General features: G+C 39.8%; 1 protein-coding gene across 4 annotated transcripts; it reads right to left on the bottom strand.

Moving 5' to 3' along the window:
- Positions 1-3292: 3292 nt before the first annotated feature.
- LOC137286163 (cytochrome P450 CYP12A2-like) lies at positions 3293-18577 on the bottom strand. Of its 4 annotated transcripts, none has more exons than XM_067817842.1 (10): positions 18470-18577; positions 13321-13556; positions 12397-12619; positions 11818-11999; positions 10779-10980; positions 9778-9952; positions 8874-9043; positions 5610-5691; positions 4939-5154; positions 3293-4635 (listed from the first exon to the last, which is right to left on the bottom strand). In XM_067817842.1, exons 2-10 carry the CDS (start codon positions 13517-13519, stop codon positions 4525-4527), a joined length of 1560 nt encoding a protein of 519 aa, XP_067673943.1. In that variant the 5' UTR covers positions 13520-13556; positions 18470-18577; the 3' UTR covers positions 3293-4524. The 4 variants fall into 4 exon arrangements, with proteins under 4 accessions (XP_067673943.1, XP_067673942.1, XP_067673944.1 ...); XM_067817841.1 differs by lacking the exon at positions 18470-18577 and adding an exon at positions 16726-16873; XM_067817843.1 differs by lacking the exon at positions 18470-18577 and adding an exon at positions 16722-16844.
- Positions 18578-20482: the final 1905 nt, after the last annotated feature.

Raw genomic sequence — 20482 nt, 5'->3', positions numbered from 1 at the left:
GAAGCCAGCACTTGAAACACTACACTAACAGTGTCTGGGAGAAAGTCCTCTCAGATAAAGAGCACGTGTTATGTAATGGAGAGGGGGGATACAAATAGCACAGCTCACAGATTCAACAAAATTTGATCATGCAATGTCGCAGTCATTGCAAGTCCCTGGTAATGCATATTCATCCTTAGTAATGACTGTGACCATTTCTAGCAGAAATATACGTCCAGTCTCGCTGTCTCATCGATATCGTCAGCCGACGAATGACGTCAGAAATCCTATTCCACTTGTGTCTGAGAGCGTCTGCAAGTTCTTGTCGGTTCCCTGGGGGTGGTCCTCTCACCTGGCGATTCAGGTGATCCTACAAGTGCTCTATGGGACTTAAGTCCGGTGAGCGTGCTGGCCGTTGAAGATCTTGGATATCCTTGGCGTTCATTAAGTTCTGGACAATTCGCAATGTGTGTGGGGTGGCATTGTCGTGCTGCAGAAGTGTTCGCTATAGTTGCTGGCGAAGAAATGGCATTGCCACGAGTTGAAGATAGTCATCTCTGTATCTCTGAGCGTTCAAGTTTCCACATATTACGACCAATCGTGTAGGGTGATTCTCATAAATTTCTCCCCAAACCATCATACCACCTACTCCAAAAGGATGCACTTCTTGAATTTAGTTCGGCGCTAGTCACCCTTGCGACGGTATACTTGCACCCGGCCATCATTATGGTAGATGGTGAATCATATGAAAAAACTACTCGCTGCTAATTTCGTACTAGCCAGTGATGTACAGTCCATGCCCAGTGTAACCTACGACTATGATGTTCCTGGGTCAATGCCACTGCACGCAGAGGACTTCGCACTCTAAACCTTGCTGCACGTAGACGTCGTAGCACGGTACGTCGACTGATGTCATGTCCTTGAGCCGTTACCTCCGTTTCCGTTCCCTTGTTGACCCGGTTGCGCAGATGAAGAGTAAGCAGATGGGGTCTTCCTGTGGAGCAGTCACACGTGGTCTGCCTGATCTTGGCCTATCGTCGGTGCTGCCAGTCTGCCCTTAACGCTGGAACGGCCTGATGAATGTACCACGTGTACAGTTCAAGGTCATTGCAATATGGCTGTTATCGGCGCCATCTTACATATGGGCCTCACCCCTTCTCTCTCTTGTGCTGTTAGTCGTGGCATCAACTCAAAACACTGATTACAAAACAGTCTCACTTTCTAGTGACAACTTAGTGTAATAACCAGATGAGCACTGACCGGAAACCCGGAAGTCGTGGAAATCTCAAAACGAGGGTCTGGTACGGAATTGATCTTATATCAGTCTCATTCTGCGTTACAGGACTACGCTGGATAAGCGCAAAAAAACCAACAAAACAACAACAAACAACAAAAAAACCAAAACCCACACACATAACCCCTCCCTCTCCATTCACACGAAAACACAACAGGTGTAACCTGTGAGCCAGATGCATTGTGGATCATTTCACGACCTCACTAAACAGGGACAGTCTGTTTCATATTGTTAATGTCACGCTGCCTACATCTCACTATAAAATATAGAAGCAATCTTATGAACGAAGGAATTGGAAGCCAGTGTAACCAGAGTTGCTTCACTTTCACAGGAGTAAATTCGGATCGCCTGAAAATTAGGTCATTGTCGAAATAGGTTAATGAGACTCGGTGGTTTTCTGTCAGCTGAGATGTATGGCCGATGCGCTGTGGTTTCTGCATTTTGCAGAATCTCCCAGATGTGCGTTTTACCATTTTTTGCCATGTTTAATTTCTTTTGAGTTTCATTTATATATCAAGAAATGTGTTAATAGACATGGGTGTGTGGCAATTTTATAGAAAATTATAAATTTCAGTCATTTTTCAAACTGATATTCCACATTAGCTGTTACATATTCAGTTTTTTTAATTGCATTTAGAAGTGATATATAAACGGAAGAGAGTTTTCAGATGAATGAATACGAATAGAAGGGTGGCTTCCGAAAGGTTGTGTTTCTGATAATGCAAAAACTGCCATCCATAAAAACCCCTCCCTTCCTTTTTCACTAAGAAGACGAGGTTTATGCTCAGTAGATCGGTTCCTGCGTAGCGCCAAGATTGAATTTGTTTAACCCTGACAGGCATTCGAAACCCACAAACATATGCTCACGGTTTAGTCGGGATCATTCAGTCGATCCTAAATATTGCTCAGAACTATAGAACTTGTACTTGTCGATTTTAGCCTGTTCCTCCATGTCAAGATTTGATGGTGGACAAACTGTTTTTTCCGCTAAAGTATGTCTCCCAAAGAGAGACACGTGACCAACACTATGATGATATGCCTCATGATTCTTCCTGCTTGTGTGTTTTAGATCAATACAATATAATTAGGAACTAAAATACCATGGAAGAGTGAGTGAGTGAGTGTAGTTTAATGAAGCTTTTGGCAACAAGATAGAACGTTTCAGCGGAGGACACAAGAAATTTGTTTCACACGTTGCACCGTATGGAATCGAACTTGGGTCTTAACGATCGAATTCTTTAACCTCTTGTCAACTGAAACGCTTCCCAGTGGAGGCGTTCGCTCCCAACGCTGAATGTCCGGGTTTGATTCCCCACAATGGTACAATGGGTGAGGCTCACTCCCTCATTGAAGTAATGCAATGTGTATTATGTCTGCCTTCTGCCAGGTGCTACAGTTGGCCACGGTGTCTGGCAGCGAAACGAAATACCAGTGTAGATGGAAGTATTCCGGGAGTTTATAGATTAAATGCATCTTCAAGATGCTCTGAAACTGAAAATACAAAAGCTTGAAACACATTGTCATACTGGATGAAATCCTGGGTGCGTAATCTGACTTGAGCACTCTAACCTTTCCAACAAGAGTTTACATGTGTGGGAAAACGCCTATGGGTGTCAAACGTCGACGTGAGCAATTATACGACGTAGCAAGGTTCAATGCCACTGTGTAAGGTGTTCCTGTTATATCGATGCTGTGACCTTAACGGATGGTGCCAGATTAATATGACCAAATCCCACTGGTCTGATAACAAGCATGGGTTTCTGAATTCACAATCTAACCCAGATCTTCATGTATCATCAGACGTCGAAGAACAGGGTATGGTTGAATTTAATTTAACATTGCGAATGTCCTTGTTTTGAGTTGTATATTAGCGATAACGGACAACGAACCTTTCTGTCTCTGCACATTTTGAAACCTTAAATCTCCGCGCAGATACAAATTAAGTATACAAATGCACTTGACAGACAAATGAATTATTGAGTTAGAATATTCTCTGGTAGAAAGTGACTCAAATTCCACTAACTTTCTCATCATGTTTATTAGAGCACATGTAATAAAGATAACAGTGACAATATAACAAAGTATTTATGGAGTTCATGCCTTGAACGGTGACTAACGACAATAGAACTTCAGAAACCCCATCTCTGCATTCAGAATTATAACGCACTTGTGTATTACTTCCTTAAAATATTTATTCAATTCTCTATCGGATAAGATAGCTATGTTTCAATTTAATAAACATTAGGGGCTAAACATACAACGTCAACACAAGATATTACAATTGTCTGAGAAAATAGAGTCCACTTGGCCTAAATAGCAAACTTGTGGTGAAATTATTTTAACTGACCACAGGAAAATAGTAATAACAAGTGGTGTTGGGAGATTGGAATTACATATCGTATAGATAATCAACACAACACATATCCATTCTGAATATGAATTAACGAGCAAAAGAATGTGTGCCGCCTTGCAAGCCTTAGATCACAGCTGAAATGATTCAGACAAGAAATGGATATTTCGTATAGTTTTTGTTTGGAAAATTCTATTTTCAATGTTATGTGAAATAGATATCGTAAATCAATGCTAAAACCATTTTTGTCCTGAAATAAGCTTTGAAATATGTAATACTAATCGCTCCATCCCGATAAGAAAGAAATAGTGAAAAAGAAAATATAATGAAAACATCACATGAATAAACAAACACAAACATTAGAACATCTCCCAGTGAAAAAGAAATAGAATGAAAACTATTATAAATCAGTTACATCTGGTAGTTTTGGCTTTTGTGGCCATTTCTTTCCATTGGTGCTTTGGGACTGATCATCAATATAATGCCTAAATAGAGGCATTATTTGATTAGAATTGTGGAACCAGCCAATAGTACAAACAAGTTGGTTGTACGACTTCATCCGAAAATGATTTTGGGTAGAAACCAAATTTGTTATTAAACAAATTGATGAGATAACATCGAAACCTATTGCTGTAAGTCATGTTACATTGGTTCACTCGAAGATACATGTCTTGTCGAAATAACGTGTGGATGTATATGATTAAAGCTGTAATCGCACTGAATAAGTTAATTTTAATACTAAATTTATAACCGCCTGTACACTTGTACTTGGTACTGTATTTATTAGCGCTTATAAACATGTACTTGCATTGTATATGTATATGCTAGGAAGATGTTTCAAAATCAGCATCTTCGAAACGCGGGCACAAGGTACGATGCTCATGTTGCAACTGTCTGAGACTTATCGCGGGGTGAAAGTGAAGTCAATGGGCTTCCTGATTTGTCCAAATGTTGTGTACATCAACTCATAGTCCCCATCCATAGGCACTGAAACGTGGAAGTTCTGGATAATCTGAAAAAGAAAGATTGCTCGAACGGTTTGGATTAAGAATGGTGTTTATGTTAATGTCCTGCATACTGCTGGCCATCACATGGGAGTTAATATACGCTGAAAGGTTGCAAAAAGTGCGTCTGAAGTTTCCAGAAAGACGTGTTGTCAGTAATATTATGAAGCAATTTCTTGGGGACATCGGGGTAGCTTGTGAAGCATGGCCCAGTCAAGTGACATGGATCGCCAGCGAAACATGGTCTCGATACAATGACATCTTACAAGTTACTATGAGCAAATACTTTGATGATCAAAACATATAGTTACTTTTGTGACACCCAGCCAGAGCTCTTGCTCAGCAAAGCGTCTTCCCAGGCAGTTCCGGAGCCCAAATCCAAAGGGCAAGAGGGCAAAGGCAGGATATTCCTTTTCCCTTTTGTGACTGGAGTCATCTCTCAGCCACCGCTCTGGAAGAAACTGTTTGGGGTTCTCGAAATACTCGCTATTGAGGAGAAGACGACGGTTGTTCATGAAGGCATTGGTCTGAAACAATAAGAAGGCATTGGTAACACATATGTTCAGAGCTTACCAGTGTTCATTTCTTTTCTGTTCTCAAAGTTGTAAGAAACAGATGACCCAGGTTTAACCTTCAGAACATATCTGTGAATTTGATGTTGAAAAAGATCCATTTTGAAGATCTCATTGTTCATGACATTGCTTGTTTCGAATCGATACGTCTTCGTCAATATAAGTAAAATGTTTCGAACCTACCATTGTTACTTCTTGCTACACGGAAATACAGTCACTTACACTTTAAAGAAGCTTTCGTTCATTTCGGTTTGATTCCTGTATCAGCTTGTGCTCCAACATGCGGTCCAGATAGATATTTACACCTTGTTTGTTACAAGGTTGTTCATACTAAAGAAATTGCTCCCAGTCAAAAGAGAACGAACCTGTTGAAACAAGTAACAAACCTAAAATTGAACCAAGATACCCACCCCTTTTGGCACCAGATAACCGTCAAGTACGATATCCTCTTGAAGCTCTCTAATTGAACCAAAAGAAAGAGGGAAGAGAACCCTGTTTGAAAAGAAAGAAATCCAGTATTGATCTATGAGGTGGAACAAGTATTTCGTTAAAACGCTATATAATTCCTGAAAATGAAAGTTTCAAGGGCCTTGTGTAGGAGAAAGACTTCCGGAGATCGAAAAATGCACATCGCATTTTTCTGTAATATTCTTGAAAACAACGATAAAAATAGATGCTTTATATGTCATTGTTCGGAGGTCAAGTGATCATAGTGCAACATCACTACAGTGTTAGACAGACAGACACACAGACAGATTTTTATTCAGTATGAGGCCTTTGGCCCAAAATACAGAAGGATTTAGGGTTACAAAATATCCCTGCGCATTGATCATATTTGTATAAAGTACAAGAGCTTGACATAAATATATTATATATTATTTTTCTTTATTTGTTGTGCTTCGTATAAAAAGATTGAAGATTTATGTAACATATCATAATGTTGAGACGTAATTATGGTGACAAAATTTTGTTGAGAGTTGGATTTAATGTATATACCAATAAGCATATTACGGAGAGAACTATACGCTTCGCAGATTAAAAGTACATGGTATTCATTTTCAATAAAATATTTGTTTTTTGATAAACAGAGGACAAAGTCTTTCTTGATATGGTATAGCTTGGTGTCTTCCAGTGTTGACAGCTATTTTAAAGTTACTGCATCTGAAGTGTGATAACATCCTTTTCAAGTGAGATGGTAGTGATGAATTCAGTATTCAACAGTGAGTAGGGATTTATAGTGTTTATATGAATGAGAGTCTGGTACGTTATGAACATTTACACTCCAGGTTTGTTGTAGATTGTCAAACAGTCTCTGCCTGAACATTGATAGGAAAATACTTTTGTCACCAGCATCTTGGGAGATCCATACATATCCAAATCCAAATCTAAATAAAATATTTTTGATGGTTGTAGCATAACAGGTGCGTCCCATGTCATCATGGGCAGTTAGCATTCTGTAGCACTGGTAGGGGAGTTTCTCAGGGCCCATTTGTATCAGCCTACACCAGTACCTGACAGCTCTTGTCATATATATAAGCTGCAGTGGAGCTCTAAAACATTCACCAAGCACCATTACATTACATGTATATTTTGACACTTTGAGCAGAGATTTTCACATTTCTACAGGGACATCTTCAATTATTTTGCAGTAATTATATCCCCAAATTTCAGAGCCATAGCAAAGGATAGGAGTAACAATACTATCGAAAATCTCGAACAGATCTTTACGAGAAATATCACCAAGTTCCCTCTGATGTCTATGTATAGCCATCACAGCTTCAGAGCTTTGGGAAGCTAAAGAAATGTGAGCATGTGTCCATATCAGTTTGGGTGTAAACAGAACGCTTAGATATCTGTAGATAGGCACAACTTCAATAGTTTCGCCATTGTATGTCCACTTTCCATAGCTTCTTAAGGTTCCACCATTTCTAAAAACCATGTTGTTTTCTTCAAGTTCACTTTCATTCCCGTTTCGAAGCAAAATAATTTGAGAGCATCTATTTTCTTTTGGAGTTGAATGGCTGAGTACGCTACTGATGATACATCATCTACAAACATTATAGCAAAAACATTTTTAAAATCTTGCGAAATAGAAACACCTTCTCCTCCAACATCTTCCAGTTGTTATGAAAGCTTATTGATGAATATAATACATAGCTAAGAACTCAAAATACAAACTTGACGGGTGCCAATATTACACTGGAAATAATCTGTTAATCCTCTTGAACCTCTCACACAGGCACACAGGCTTGAATACATAGATGAGAGTATAGTATAAAATTTTCAATTAATTCCAATATCTTTCAAACTTTGTAATAGAATATCATGCCTTATAGTGTCATTTGCCTTTGAAAAGTCCACAAAAAGACAGTAAAATCCCCATTTCCTTTTTCCGATATATTTCTGTATCATTGCTTGTAGGCTGAATATATTGTCAATAGTTGAGTAATTTGATCTGAAACCTGCTTGCAGCTCATCAATAACTGCATTGTCCTCACAAAAAGTCTTGAGTCTCTGATTTAATATAGATGTAAATACTTTACACACGGTATCAATCAATGAAATTCCTCTGTAGTTGTTAACATCATTCTTATCTCCAGATTTAAAAAGAGGGCAAATAATGCTTCTATACGAAGCAGTAGGAAATACACCACTGTCAAAAATCTGATTACAAATGACTGTAAAATAGTACTTGTATTTTTAAAGTATTCTGTGACAACCCCATCAGGTCCAGGTGATTTATTATTTGCTAACTTTTTGATATGCTGTTCGACGTCTTGGCTGCTAATAGGTTGATTTAATACTGCTCTAGTAAAACTATCATCTTTGTCTGTAATGGGAGGTAAAGACGGTGGATTTTCTATTTGGATGAGAGATGAGAAATGATCCGTCCATTCTTGAGTACTGATTCCATCTATCATGAGTGATTCCCCTTTTTCAGCAATTTCCAGAATAATTTAGGGTTTCCTCTCGCATCAATTAGTTTATGTTTCTGTTTATCCTGGTACGATTGTCTTATGATAACAAATGCTTTCTTGAAATTAGTGCGTAGCTCCCTGAATAGGTTAACCAAGTTATCATCTCTGTTGCTCCTCAATGCGCGGTATTTCTCACTCTTTAAGTCTTCGAGTTCAGTGTCCCACCAGGGAGGCTGATTAGATCATTTTGGCTTGGGATAATGATTTGAACTGGGACAGTAAACTCTCTTGTTTATTAATGCCGCTTCTTGGTAAACATTAACAAGTAAACATAATGCAGTGTTCACATCTGTTGGTATTAAGTGATCAATTTCATCTTTTTGTAGGTAATATAACTTCTTTAAAGGCTGCACTATTCTACTTCTAGACATATCGTGACCAGGGGGTTGTATCCTTGCCACCTGATTCACATTGGTCTTGGGTGTGTAAGTTTTGGAGCCTTGATGTCTGAAATCAAACTTACAGAAGACTGGAAAATGGTTTGAGTCATCTTGTGTACCAATACCAAAGTCCGATATAAACGGATATAGGCTTAGCGAGGCTGTCATGTAGTCAACAGTGCTGGCCCCACAGTGTTAGAAGAGCATGTATTATGATGTATTCTGCATTAATATTGCACAACGTTGTGACATAAACCCTATTCAGTCAAGTTATGTAGGTATGATGGTTTCTCAAATGTCAGAAACGAAGTCTCACCTGAATGATTCTTTCATACATGCTCTGAAGTAGAGCATGTTGGACATGTGGTCAGCAGTTTGCTCGTGTCCTTTTGGTCCAATAACTTCCACGATTTCTTCATACAACTTCTGTTGCTTTTCTGGGTTTAACGCCAGGTTCAGAAGCAGGTTTTCCATGTTCTTTGCCGTCTTTGAAGAGATATGTCAAGATGGCAACAACATTTACCTTGTCAAATTTTAAACTATGTCGCGGATAATACCATATTTAATAAAACGAGTGAATGGTTTCGTATCTAACGAGTTAAAGCGAGTTTGATACCAGTTCCATTCACGAGGCTGTTCATAGCCTGGATAATTAAAAACAATATATATACGGTTACTACAGAAGGGTATGGGAAAACCATAGGTGTTGTGTAACATGCATTTGGACATTTCACAACATGATCATGGAACACTAAGTCTTGTTCAACCGAAAATAATGCACTTAATACTGTTTCCTGGAAAGCATCATCTACATGGTATCAGCTTGTTTAAAGTCTGTTTTATCATTGTCGATGTTATCTACCCCGATGCAACTCTTAGGTCGGTCGAGTGATGTCATGTCAACCAGACAACCATATACACCTGGTGCATTGACACCAAAGTGCCAAAGCTATGGATTCCTTTGTTGGTTCCGACGAGTGCCAGAACCGTTAGCAACCAGTTGAAGAACGCTTAATCTGTCCTTTGCTTACAGTTAGTGAGTGAGAGTGAGTTTAATGTTACGTCGTTTTAGGTTTGACTGGTTTTGACGGATTCAAAAGACAAAACTAGGACAGTATGTTGTAATCAGCAGTGTCCGAGTGCTCTCCGGGATGCTCCTATGATCGTGTAAGATTGGACACTAATAGTATATGGCAATACATTAACTTTGCATAACTTACTGAGTCTGTTCCACCTGTTAACAGATCTAGCAAAATGGCATCCACACTTTCGTCGGTGGTCTTCGGGCTCGCTCGTAGCTGTAAAATCAGGTTGGGTTTCTCTGGGTCAAACGTTCCATCAGCCATCTGACGATCCACTCGTTCCAGAACTTCTTTTATTTGTACACGTCCATACCTGAAATTCGGAGAGTGGTATTAAACTGATCTCAATCAGGTGCATTATTTTTTATGCATTAGATGCATTCACCCTGCAGAAAATGGGTACAGGCAGACAGGCAGCATGCATTATCTGGGGCATTAATGAGCTGTGCTATTCAGTGTTGGCTCTATGAGCATATCTGGTGTGGAGTTTGGTGCTATATAAATGGGCACATTATGTTATAATTGCTCCATAAAAATAACAAACCAACCGTTTTCGCATTGTAATATCTCATGAGGCGTTAGTAAAGGGTTACTATTTTCTCGACCTTATTTATCTAACGTAATAGTTTGTGATATTCTCCGCTGTTTGTCAGTTATCCAAAACGTTTACACTCTCAACAACAATGAACAACTTCTGATTTCGGCAAAACCAGAGCTGAAGAGGCCTAGAAGCAAAAATATGTGCGATGTTTGTACCAATAGTACGTTCACAGGTGAGAGGTCTCAGTCGGTGTTTGTATCCTGCAAACGTGTCCACAGGGGTTTATTCACGTGTTGATACAATGAAAATGGTACATTGGTTATCCTCAAATCCACAAAATGAATCCGTTTTCATAGCCTAGCTCAAACCTAAAGTGCGTGCGTGAATTAGGTTTTACGCTGCATTTAGCAAAATCCAAGAAACATGAAAAAGCTGTAAAATTCAAGAAACACTGCGGCAGGGGACTTCACACTTTTTGCCCGTTTGGGGAATTGAACCCAGATGTCGGCGTGACCAACGAATGCCTTATCCACTAGGCTACTCCACCGCCCCTCAAACCTAAAGTAACTCGATATCGGTATGTGATATACTGATTTACCCATACGCCTGGTTAGCCGCCTTTTCGAAGGTTGTGTAGAGCTTAGTAGGAAAATACTTGTACAGTGGAGGTCCTACATCTTTCAGCAGGCATTCAAAGAAAGATTTTATCGACTCCAGGTAAACTGTGTTTTCTGCAGATAATGGTTCTCCTTTAGTATCCATGAAACCAAGTCGTTTGTTGAAGGCAACAACTCCAATACCTGGAAAAGATGAACGAAGCATAGTAAATTAATTTGAAGGGAGCAGAATGACAATTGTACAATTGTGTTATCAGTAATAGAAACATAACATAAATATAATTATACGCCGTATACGAACGTTTTAGACTACAGTGGAGTGGCTTTGCTCGTTAAGTACACACTACGTCCACACTAAGCCAGTTAACAGGTGCACAGCAAACCGATCCTCTGGTTCTGACTGAACTATGGACAGACTTTCATAGACCTGAAATGCGGGGTAAAACAAACAAACAAACTTAGAAGTTTCTGCCACCCTCACTAGTTCCAGTTAGTGCTGATAACTGTCTTACAGAAGGGTTATCAATCTATTGAATGTGGCATGTCTAGGGTATGCATTTGGACCTGAACATTAGTCGTGCCAACCCCACCCCCCACCCCCACCCCCATCCCCACCACCCCCACCCCTCCCAAAAAAACCCAAACAACAACCCCCCCCCCCAAACACCCCCCCCCCCCCCCCCTCTCTGGAAATCTGTGTCCAGTCTCCACTAAAAATGAAAGACACAGCGTACAATTAAAACACGGTAGGTGATGTTGGTATACAAGATTGATAAAACGCAAATGACGAAGGTCAGGAGGAAACAGATGATGAAGGAAAATGGAAGGAAAATGTGATAATTCATTCCATTCGTTTGGAACTGTTTCATCAGTATGGATATATATCACTTTATCCCTTTTGGATTGGCATTGGCTAATGGCATGCTGTCTAAATAGAATATCCCCATCTTTGTTAAATGGTATACTTATCAGCTTTGTTTGTGCAGTGTTTAAAATTGTATGCTTCAAGTTAATACGTACTTTCTGTAGCATATTTGAACATCTCATCTCTGAACTCATCTGGTGTGTATTTCATGGTAGACATCCTTGTTATAAGGTCGTTGGCGACATCAATTTGTTCCTTGATGTACACTGAAGCTGATGCCTGTCTCAACATATACTTTTGTGAAGCCGATCGGAGACGATGCCATTCTGTACCATTCCTATTTCAGAACAACAAAATGATGGATGTTAATATTTCTTTTTCACAAATCGAGACTCCCCACATTTTCTACACTAGCACTGGCTTTCTTGGATATATGTATTCAGTGTTTGTATAACAGACCACAGTCCCAGCTGTAAGTATGAAACTAGACATGGTATGTTACTTTTAAATGTTTTGGCAAAATTGTTGAATGCTGCTGAGCTTTTGTTGGATATTGGGGACCCACTCATAATGCATTTAAAACCACAGCTATACAACATATTGTTTTTAATAACATCATGGTTATTTGTAATCAGCAAAACACCTTGAAGGCTGGTTGATGTTGAACAAGACAGGATTTCAGGTTTGCTTAGTAACTTCAGAATTCAGTTATAAAGTATTTATATTGCACATACACCATAGCCATTCCCCGTTCCTTGTTGTTCCGTTCCGCATATGTGTGAAACAGATTGATCGGTGGTCTCTTTGGGTACTTTCCCTCGCTTCTATACACGGTTTCTATATGATCGGGGTTCTCTGTCACGACGCTCGGTCCGAAGAGTTCCACTCGGAAGGTCTTCCCATACTTGTCGTGCAGTGAGTCCAGCAATTTGTGGAAAGATTCCATTGTGAAGTTTGCTGGTAAATATGATATTTAGTGCATTTAGAATATTTAAGTGAGAGATATGCATTCCTAAAATGTCAAACTTCGAATTATATTTGGGCCGGTGGGTGGCTTAATAGTTAAGGCATTGGTCTATATCTCACCAAAGGCTCGGGTTCGATTCCCAACATGTGTGAGTCCATTGGAACATACAGAAAACTACACTCAATTCTCATATGCGTAAATATAAGTTAGCAGCTGTGTCTAAATACATAGCGCAAACCAAGAAGATCCTGATAAGAATCTTCAGTAACTCGTGCTTGTCGTAAGAGGATCTAACTTACAGGATCGTGTGGTTAGATTCTCGGATTTGCTTGACACATGTCATGGCAGACTAGTAGATCGATGCTCATGATGTTGATCACAGGCTGGTCCAGACATGATTATTTACAGACCGCCGTCATATTGCTGGAATAGTGCTGAGTGCTAAGTACACACACACACACACACACACACACACACACACACACACACACACACACACACACACACACACACACACACACACACACACACACACACACACACACACACACACACACACACACACACACACACACACACACACACACACACACACACACACACACACACACACACACACACACACACACACACACACACACACACACACACACACACACCAAAATGAAAACGAGATTATTCACAAACTAACTGAATGGTTTCATGTGAAACACTGGCCCGATTTGTGGAATTACATATCTGCCTCGTGGACCCGGCATTTCCTTGAACGGTCGCAGTTCATCGCCTTCTGCAAGTCTTGAACTGGCAACTGTGGCTTTCAGACATGTGCTTTGTGTTCCAGGCAGTAGAACCTTCCTGAGCACAGTTGATGTGATTCGAGACTTCAGCATGTCGACAGTTGATCAAAAGGAATGAAATCCAGTGTAGCTGAAACAAATTATTCATCTTATGATGTTGTTTGTTCAGGACAGTTTTTTTATGTAAAGGAAAAAGTGCCAGCCTACATACCCCGAAACATTCAGGACTAATAGGGATTTGAACACACAATATCTTTTCATAATACAAAGGGACACAACTCTGTGCTGCGAATCTTCCGTGTTTTGACCGTGTCCCACTTATTGACCGTGTCCCGTATTTTGACATTGCAGATGATATCTCCCCATGTACCTGTCGATCAATTCAGCTGGCTATAATTCACGTATCCAGACTATATATGGCATCCTATGAACAACAGAGCCAGATAATGACTAAAAATAATGGTTGTTAAATATAAACAAATATAAAAGTTCTAAACGTAATGTAACAGGAAAGTATTAACTTTGTACAAAGGCTGTTTATTTTAAAATAAATAATAATATACTATAAAAGTACTTTGCCAGTTCAAATCAAGATTTGTGAAGATTCGGAATGTTAAAAACACCTGACTTACACCTGACTTACACCTAACTTACACCTGACTTACACCTGCACATATAGATCTGACAGACAGGACTCAGCTGTTAGTACATCACATGTTAGTCCATCACATGTTAGTCCATCACATGTTAGTCCATCACGAATTCCATCATGAGCGATGGGGGTAGCCTACTTGTTAAAGCGTTCGCTCGTCACGCCGTAGACCCGGGTTTGATTCCCACATGGGTAGAATGTGTGAAGCCCATTTCTGGCGTCCCCGGTGATATATCAGGAATATTGCTAAAAGCGACATAAACCTATTTACGCAACTTCTCTTGTTCTCGAGGCAAGTGATTTTGAGTCAGTGCGTGTGGGAGATATTGGGAGACATAACAAACAGAGCAAACGAGTTCAGCTATGAGCACAGTCATTCGGCCGAATGGTTCAGTTTAAGTCAGTGCATATGCATCTGTCTGTGTGAAGACATAAAATATATTTCCCATCAAAATTTAGACTCACTGGTGTAAATACAGCCACTTTCTTCAGGCAACTGTTCTAAACTAAGTTTGGGAAAATATTCGATACTGTTTAAGGTACTGTCTACACACGGACTGTATTGTAAAACAAATTCCTAACGTGGAAAGGATTATTGTCAGAATGATAATAATCAATGAAAATTGGCGAATCCATACCAACACTTTACACCAACAAGGAGGGGTTCTTTTCAACAATTTGATGCATGATTCTCGTAATTCATGTGTATAAAGTTTGCAACTGGTTTGCACAAGTTACTGTATGGATGCATGATTCTCGTAATTCATGTGTATAAAGTTTGCAGCTGGTTTGCACAAGTTACTGTATGGATGCATGATTCTCGTAATTCATGTGTATAAAGTTTGCAGCTGGTTTGCACAAGTTACTGTATGGATGCATGATTCTCGTAATTCATGTGTATAAAGTTTGCAGCTGGTTTGCACAAGTTACTGTATGGATGCATGATTCTCGTAATTCATGTGTATAAAGTTTGCAGCTGGTTTGCACAAGTTACTGTATGGATGCATGATTCTCGTAATTCATGTGTATAAAGTTTGCAGCTGGTTTGCACAAGTTACTGTATGGATGCATGATTCTCGTAATTCATGTGTATAAAGTTTGCAGCTGGTTTGCACAAGTTACTGTATGGATGCATGATTCTCGTAATTCATGTGTATAAAGTTTGCAGCTGGTTTGCACAAGTTACTGTATGGATGCATGATTCTCGTAATTCATGTGTATAAAGTTTGCAGCTGGTTTGCACAAGTTACTGTATGGATGCATGATTCTCGTAATTCATGTGTATAAAGTTTGCAGCTGGTTTGCACAAGTTACTGTATGTATGTATGTATGTATGTATGTATGTATGTATGTATGTATGTATGTATGTATAGGTAGGTAGGTAGATAGATAGACGGATAGATAGATAGATAGATAGATAGATAGATAGATAGATAGATAGATAGATAGATAGATAGATAGATAGAATAACATGTAGTGAGTGTTTTAAGTGAGTCTAAACATTTACATAACATGAACGTTGTGAAACATACATACCCGTCTCCATTCAAAACAAACAAACGAACAAACTGCTGCACAGTCACTCTGTAGTCGGTGTCAGATTGAAAACATACCCACGTTGAGAAGGTACCTGCCGGGTATTTTGTCAACACTGAATTATTACTTTTCAAGGCCAAGTGTCTCTTTCAACATTGAATAATCACCCGGCTGCTGTCGGAAAGTAATCCGAGTCTCGTATTGAAAAAATACCCTCGTCGAATAATGATCCTCACTCTTTCTACACTGTCAGCACACTGTTAGCTAAATAAAACATCGTTGATTGTTTTATGTCCTCTATACTTATTTATTTATATTTCTAGCAATATAATTTGACTACAGATTCGTGTTTGTGCTTTTGATATGGTTTCTAGTCATTTACTGGGGAAAAGTAAATGACGGGTACCTTTTCTCCGCGGGTATGTTTTCAGCCTTACACCTGTCATGTCAGTCAGTACATATGCACTTATCCATATGTGGTTTAGATAAACGGAGATGTAATAGCAAAGGTAGAAAAATAGTCAAAGAGCATGCATTCTCTCATGCACACGTACACACTAACTGATTCGAACATGCACGTATAAATACACCTTAGCACACGTAGAATCTCTACAGCAAAACTTTCGTCCCCTCCGATGTGAAGAGGCCGTGAACTTGTCCATAAATAAGGACAGATTCAGGCTGAAAGCGGATTAAAGTCTACACTAGAGTGAAACTGCTAATATAAATATATTCATTAGAGGTACTTTAAAAGTATATCTTTTTCTGAAACGTCCTCTTAAAAGGTAAAATAACTTTTGAAGTTTTGTGCCGGGCCCCATGTTCATGTTCAAACTCCAGCACACGTCTAACATAGTATAGCATGTAATATATTGTTTGTATGAGCCCACTGCGTAATATCGCAATATCGCCTCGTCATACCAGTACATAATGGTTTTAGGAAACAGCAGTCCGGCTAGCAACGATAACAACGTAAACAGTTCACGTAAATAAGGTCACGACCTTTACACAATATCAACATAGGCGCTGGGATATCAAAGAAATGACTAACAAATAATACAAAATGACATGACATCTCCCCAAATAAATCCGAATCTCGACACATACAGACCTATTCTTGAATCCGTGGTCTTCGTGTACCCGTCAGCTGTGACCTGTTTCAGATTGTTTAGCTTGAGAAGCACTGCAGGTTTTACGTACTTGCGGCCGTCAACTGCACACAATTCTCCTGTCTGGTATAAAGATACCGGTTTTGCTCTGCGAGCAGAGCCTTGACATGACGTTTGACTACTTATCGACTTAGGCGCGTGAGCAGGTATTTTTTATCGTGCAATTCTTTTAATGATTCTGACATTACCAACTATTAATATCCTGCCTAACAATAGAGATTATGAAGAATTGTTTTACGATGGGGATGTATTTTTTACGGGTTATATGGTGTTTATTTTTACCTTCATGGCGTAGTATAATATTCTATTGGCCAAGCTGTCTGGGATAATACCTATTTTCGTGAATGAAATCATTGTGTTCCTTTGAGCTAAAGCTGCTTCTATTTACACACATGCTAATAACTAAGCACATATGAATATAATAATAATGAGTGAGGGAGGGAGTTTAGTTTTCATCGAACTGAGCAATATTCCAGCTATATGGCGGCGGTTAGCAAATACTCGAGTCTGAATCAGACATTCCAGTGATCAACAGCATGAACATCGACCTACTGGGATACGAAGACATGTGAATCAAGTCAGTGAGTCTGACTGCCCATTCCTGTTGGTCACCTGTTACAAGGTTGTTCATGATCAAGCTGATCCAGACCTTCGCGGGTCGAATATAATAATGATAGTAATGACAGTTAAATTGTCATTAATACATACATGTATATCGTATAACTGTGAGTGGTATATATAACGCTCATTTTCAAATACACTGTGCATAAAGATGTGCAGATGCTCTAACATCAGCTCGGGGGTTGGTCAATACGTCTTTACTTGAGCACCTTGACCGAGAGATTTAACTGACATAACAGTACCTAGGTGAATAAATACATATATTGAATACCTCACATATGTGGGTTGCTTACTTATGCGGCTGATGTGTAAACTATATAACACGTGGCGTCAGCCTGAGAAGACTGATAGGCAAGTGACTTATATATATATACTTATGGACTCACTTCTCTGTGATTATCTTGAGTTAGTGAACAAAGAATTTAAGTCCTGAAATACACATACTCTAAACAAACAGACCCTATACATAATTATACTTACAATATCCAAGAATGCAAAATCTAATTCATTTGAACAATCATACGCTCAATTCCAATCAGAAATTGGAGCATACATTCGTGTTTATACGTCGATATGTTAAATCAGTGGTACATGTCATGTGTCAGAATTCGACTTCAGCATCACTACACAGGGTCGGGTCGAGGCACAAGGCAGGAGCGTAGCCACTATTAACAGTGACCTACATGTATCTGTGTGCAATTGCTCATTTCAAAGGGAGAGAAGGCATGTTGACAGCTGCACTCCACAAGTTTTTAATACTATGTAATGAAACATACCTCTTTCACTGTTTTCAATCTTTAGCGTCGACAACAGGAACAGATATAAACAAACATCCACGACCTGAGTTTCTCAAATCGTGTTTGCGTGATGCCAAATGTCGGAGTTGCCTGATTAAGCTTTGCAGGGTTACGTCCCTTGCACCAATGCGTTGATCAAAGAATCGCGATCCCGTGTTATCTCTGACACTGATTCACTCAAATAATTATGTCACCCACGTAATGATGAGATCAACTGTCACAATACATGTACCACGGGTTTAACATATCGACGTGTAATGAAACATACCTCTTTCACTGTTTTCAATCTTTAGCGACGACAACAACAGCAGATATAAACAAACATCAACGACCTGATTTTCTCAAATCGTGTTTGCGTGGTCCCAATGTCAGAGATACCTGATTAAGCTTTGCAGGGTTACGTCCCTTGCACCAATGCGTTGATCAAAGAATCGCGATCCCGTGTTATCTCTGAAACTGATTCACCCAAAGTGTCTGTCACCCACGTAATGATACGATCAACGCAAAGCAGTTTTACTGAAATAGTATAACAAATCACAATCGCTTGGCGTTTTCTGTCCCTCTTATCCATTTATGTGACTTACCTGACTCTTCGGTTAGGTTTACCCAAATACCACCATCAGTTCGCACGGCCCAATGCTATTCTGTCATCTTTGCCCAAATCAACAATTATCCATGATCACTTTGGCACCTTTTACTCCTGTTCTATCAATTTCTGTGACCACCCCGTCTTGTTTAACCTTGTTCTAACCTATCCAATGGTCACCTACACGTTTGCGTGTGTTATACATCAGTTTTAGTGCTCATATCGACCTTATTGCACTAGTTCTATTAACATGGTGGAAATACACAATATTTTATAAAGATTCTATGACAGAATATTTCAATGAAATATCGAAATGCTACACGTTCCACACTTTCAATCTGCCAAGGGTCACACTGATTACGAAGGTCCAAGACCAATATCTTGTATGTGTCAACAGATACAGATAGGCCAATTCAATTTATCGTGTACTTCACTCGTGGTCACACTGACAACGAATGTCCAAGACCAATATCTTGTATGTGTTAGCAGATGCATAATGTCTTTCACTTGTCAACGCCACTGTCGTCAAATACGTTATGAAAATTTTTATGTAATTCTGACAGATAGACTAACTTAACTTCGCTGTAGGCACGTTAACGGTAGTCGAATTAGGCAATAGGATTTAGATACAACAACGTGACAGCTATATTATCAGTGAACCCGATTAGCTATGACAAGCGGGAAAGGGTATAAAACAGGGACGATCACAGTCCTCTGACGGTGGCGTACTAAACCCCTTGTTTATTCACTCAGGTTCTCGTGTTGTGTGTGGGTTGGTATAGTTACACCTCCTACCTGCCAAGCGAGCTGATTCCCCAAACTCGCAACGTAACAGTTCTATTAGTTCCAGTGCCTGTCTTGCCCTTGTTCTTTTTGTTTCAGTGCTCACTCATTCCAATGTACCCTCGTTCTATTGGTTCCTGTGTGTGTTCACCACGTCGTCCTTCTTACCCTTGTTTTATCAATCCCTGTGACCGCCGTGTTTACCCTTTACCCAGTTTCAGTGTCCACACCGATCTGTTTACCCTTGTTCTATCAGTTCAAGTGTCCATTCTGTCCTTTTAACCCTTTGATCTTAGTTCCACTGTCTCCTCTGTTCTGTTTACCCTTGTTCTATCAGAACCAGTGCCCACTCTGTCTTATTTACCATTTCTCCCTGTTTACCCTTGTCGTAGCAGGTCTACTGTCCACTCTTTCCTGTTTACCCTTGGTCTATCAGTTTCCCTGTCCACTCCGCCCAGTTTACTCTTGTACCATCAGTCCCAATGTCCACCCGTTCTGTTTACCCTTGCTCTATCTGTTCCAGTGCCCACTCTGTGCCCACTCTGTCCGGTTCACCATCCCTCCCTGTTTACCCTTGTCGTAGCACCCTTGTCCACTCTTTCCTGTTTACCCTTGTTCTATCAGTTTCCCTGTCCACTTCGCCCAGTTTACCCTTGTACCATCAGTCCCAATGTCCACCCGTTCTGTTTACCCTTGCTCTATCTGTTCCAGTGCCCACTCTGTGCCCACTCTGTCCGGTTCACCATCCCTCCCTGTTTACCCTTGTCGTAGCACCCTTGTCCACTCTTTCCTGTTTACCCTTGTTCTATCAGTTTCCCTGTCCACTTCGCCCAGTTTACCCTTGTACCATCAGTCCCAATGTCCACCCGTTCTGTTTACCCTTGTTTTATCAGTTCTGGTGCCCATTACATC

Source organism: Haliotis asinina, chromosome 6 (genome assembly GCF_037392515.1).
Source record: "Haliotis asinina isolate JCU_RB_2024 chromosome 6, JCU_Hal_asi_v2, whole genome shotgun sequence".
Classification (NCBI taxonomy): Eukaryota; Metazoa; Mollusca; class Gastropoda; order Lepetellida; family Haliotidae; genus Haliotis; species Haliotis asinina.
The sequence above is the reverse complement of the archived record's forward strand: the minus strand, read 5'-3'. Positions and strand labels throughout refer to the sequence as shown.